Genomic DNA, 3,119 nt, shown 5'->3' with positions numbered 1-3,119 from the left:
ATAATACAGTCAAATATTATAACGACTTCATTGCTTATTCGTTATCTAAGAATGACTCTAATTCATAGCCATATGTAGATAGTTTAGATTTCTCTTTACTCTTTATAGAGAAAAATGGAGTCCTTTGTTCTCCGAATGCTGGTTATCGTTATGATCATCGTTCAGGGGGAAGCAAAAAAGACTTTTTGTCCTGGTAGCGTATGCTTTTGTCCAGACAGACTTACCGCGGATTGTTCCAATAGAAACCTTGTGGTTATCCCAGATGGATTGCCGAGGAGTGTTAACACTTTGATATTGTCAGGAAATAATTTCTCATATCTATTGAACGACACATTCAACTCTATCCGCCATTTAAATATTACAAACTTAATGTTAGATCATTGTCAAATAAGGAATATGTCAGAAGATTCCTTTGAGGATTTACAAAGCCTGGTTAGCATTGACTTAGCTTATAATGACTTACATTTAATAGATATATACAATGGTGTACGACAACTTGGAAGATCAAATGTGAAAGTGCTAAATATGTCTGGCACTGAGTTATATACTGAATTACACCCGTTTCTTCGGAATAATATATTTTCTACAGATTGGTTAATGGGGCTGGAAGAAATTGTAATACGATCCTGTCGTATGCGATATTTTGCCTTTTTCTCTTTTAGAAAATTATCAAACCTCAGGAAATTAGATTTTGGAAGCAACTTCATATTTGGTTATTACATATTTGATTATCACAAACCACCTATTCAAATGGATACTTTAGAAGAGCTGAATTTCACAAAAAATAATTTTGAAACTCTCCCCGATTTCTGTTTGAATAGCACGACACCAGCATTTCCAAACCTTAAAAAACTGTATATGGCAAACAATAATTTGACGCATACAAAAAATTTTAATGTTCAATGTCACTGCCTCCAACAAGTAACTTTTTTAAACATTTCACTGAATCTTTTCCCGGAAATCACCATGTTTTCCTTTGCTTGTATGCGTCATCTACAAACTCTTATCATAGGTAATCTACGTGGAGTTGTGTTGCGGAAAGATGCGTTAAGTTCGAAATCTCTTCAAACACTGTCCATGGAACGAATTCTGGACATAAAAGATAAGGAATTCAGATATATGTTAGAAACATGTCCAAATCTTAAGGTTTTGATAATAAAGAATACCGATTTTTCTAAAACTGATCTTAGGAAAGTGCTGCAACCTCTGAAACAATTGATATCCTTGACAATTATTAATGGTGGAATAAGCCAGATGACTCCTCTTAATGATTTTACAAACTTGACATATATTGATTACAGCTTTAATAAAATTAAGGAAATTCAAGGAGACATTTATCAAAATTTGTCCCTTTTCAATACATTAGTTCTTCAAAACAATAGTTTGAGTAATATCAATAAAACATTTTTGACACCTGATCTCTGGCAGAAGAAAGATTTCTTTCTTGATGTATCATTTAATCCCTTTGATTGTGGATGCCAGCTGGAATGGTTCAGAGTGTGGATAGAAAACAACAAACAGAGAGCGATTGGGTACCCAAAAAACTATATTTGCAATTCTCCATCTGAGTTAAAGGAGAAAAGCCTATCAAACTTTGATCCAGTTTCGGAGTGTCACAAAATAAATCCGTATATCATTTTAGCCTTTATTTCCTGTGGACTTTTGTCAGTTCTGATTTTCACTACAGTTCTTTTGAGAAAATTTCGCTGGGATATCAAATATTATATATACATTTGCAAAAATAGAAAACCATCGGGATACAAAAGGTTTACAAATGATGAAGAATTTTTATATGATGCTTTTATTGCTTACAACACAAACGACAGAAAATGGATCATGTCGGAACTGGTTCGAATGCTTGAAAGAAACCACAAATATAAACTCTGCCTACACGAAAGAGATATCATTCCAGGGGGAGTTTATGTAGAGGACATTCTCGAAAGTATCGACACGAGCAGGAAGTTAATGTTGGTTCTCTCCAATAATTTTTTGGATGATCAGTGGTGTAAGTATGAAACAGCTCTGGCGAGTCACACCCTGGCAGACGGGGACGGTCATAAGCTTTTTCTAGTGTTGTTGGAGGATATTCACTCCGAGCACATCAACAGGTCCCTGAAAGTGCTCCTCAAGTCTATACCTCATGTCGAGTGGACGGAAAATAAAACGGGGCAGAGAATGTTCTGGGAGACAATCAAGAAATTCATGGACAGTAATTGAAATGCAACATACATGTACTTTTCTGAGATAAAATCAGTTATCTTTTTGATTTTATATTCAAATGGAATAAATTGTTTCTTTAAGATTTATAAATATATGCGATTTTACAACTAACTTTGCTAAAATATAAGTCTTATTGTAGAAATGCATGAACCGAGTACTTATACCAAGGAAACTAACACTTATTACTAAATGTGTATTAAACTGTTTTAGAATGATTATAATTCCATACATTATTATTACAATCTTGATTCTTAAAAAAATATTCTTAAAAAATTAATGTTTTTAATTTTCAAAATTAAATGAACATTCATTTTTATAATTAAAATTAATGATTAATATTCATATATTTTCTAAAATAATACGAGAAGAGCATTCTTGGTATATTTTAAGGCGTATTTGCTATGGGAGCTCTTAATCTTGCTACGCAATATGTAAAGTGATTGAGTTCTCAGGCTAAATTTGCCAATCTTTGCTCCGCTTTTTAAAACGAGGTTGGAAAGGGGAGGGGTTTCAAGATGACATCATGAAACACGGTTGGACTAAACATAATGTGTAACGATGAAGCTAAACAGTAGCCTATTGTTTTTGCCACAAGTGACATTGTCTCATTAGCTTATTGCACAGGATTTGGTAAACGTTATCTTTATTTGGGCGTTAGAAATTATCGTTTATTTCATTTTCGCACTATTTGTCACTAAGTTGTACTTGTTGCTATTTTTATCAACGTATACTCGTCTGGTCAGTTATTTATACTGGGTGTTGGCTTGTGTTCATCAAAACGCCGTGAGTTATACTTTACCCATGCCTAGTGATCTTCGGTGTGTGCCTTTTATGTAACCCATGCTCTGTGAACTTGAGTGTGTTCTGTTTCCCCTGCTGTGTGATCTTGGGATTCATGG

At 33.9% G+C, this 3,119-nt stretch overlaps 1 protein-coding gene across 1 annotated transcript; it reads left to right on the top strand.

Moving 5' to 3' along the window:
• Nucleotides 1-1,407: 1,407 nt before the first annotated feature.
• On the top strand, nucleotides 1,408-2,236 carry LOC134241450 (toll-like receptor 2; the record flags this gene model as incomplete). Its single annotated transcript, XM_062723493.1, has 1 exon — nucleotides 1,408-2,236. A coding segment is annotated over one exon (810 nt), but the record flags the coding sequence as incomplete, so codon positions are not given.
• Nucleotides 2,237-3,119: the final 883 nt, after the last annotated feature.

This window comes from Saccostrea cucullata, unplaced genomic scaffold (assembly GCF_032062105.1).
Source record: "Saccostrea cucullata isolate Sc308-1 unplaced genomic scaffold, CSIRO_AGI_Scuc_v1 ctg22217, whole genome shotgun sequence".
Classification (NCBI taxonomy): domain Eukaryota; kingdom Metazoa; phylum Mollusca; class Bivalvia; order Ostreida; family Ostreidae; genus Saccostrea; species Saccostrea cuccullata.
The sequence above is the reverse complement of the archived record's forward strand: the minus strand, read 5'-3'. Positions and strand labels throughout refer to the sequence as shown.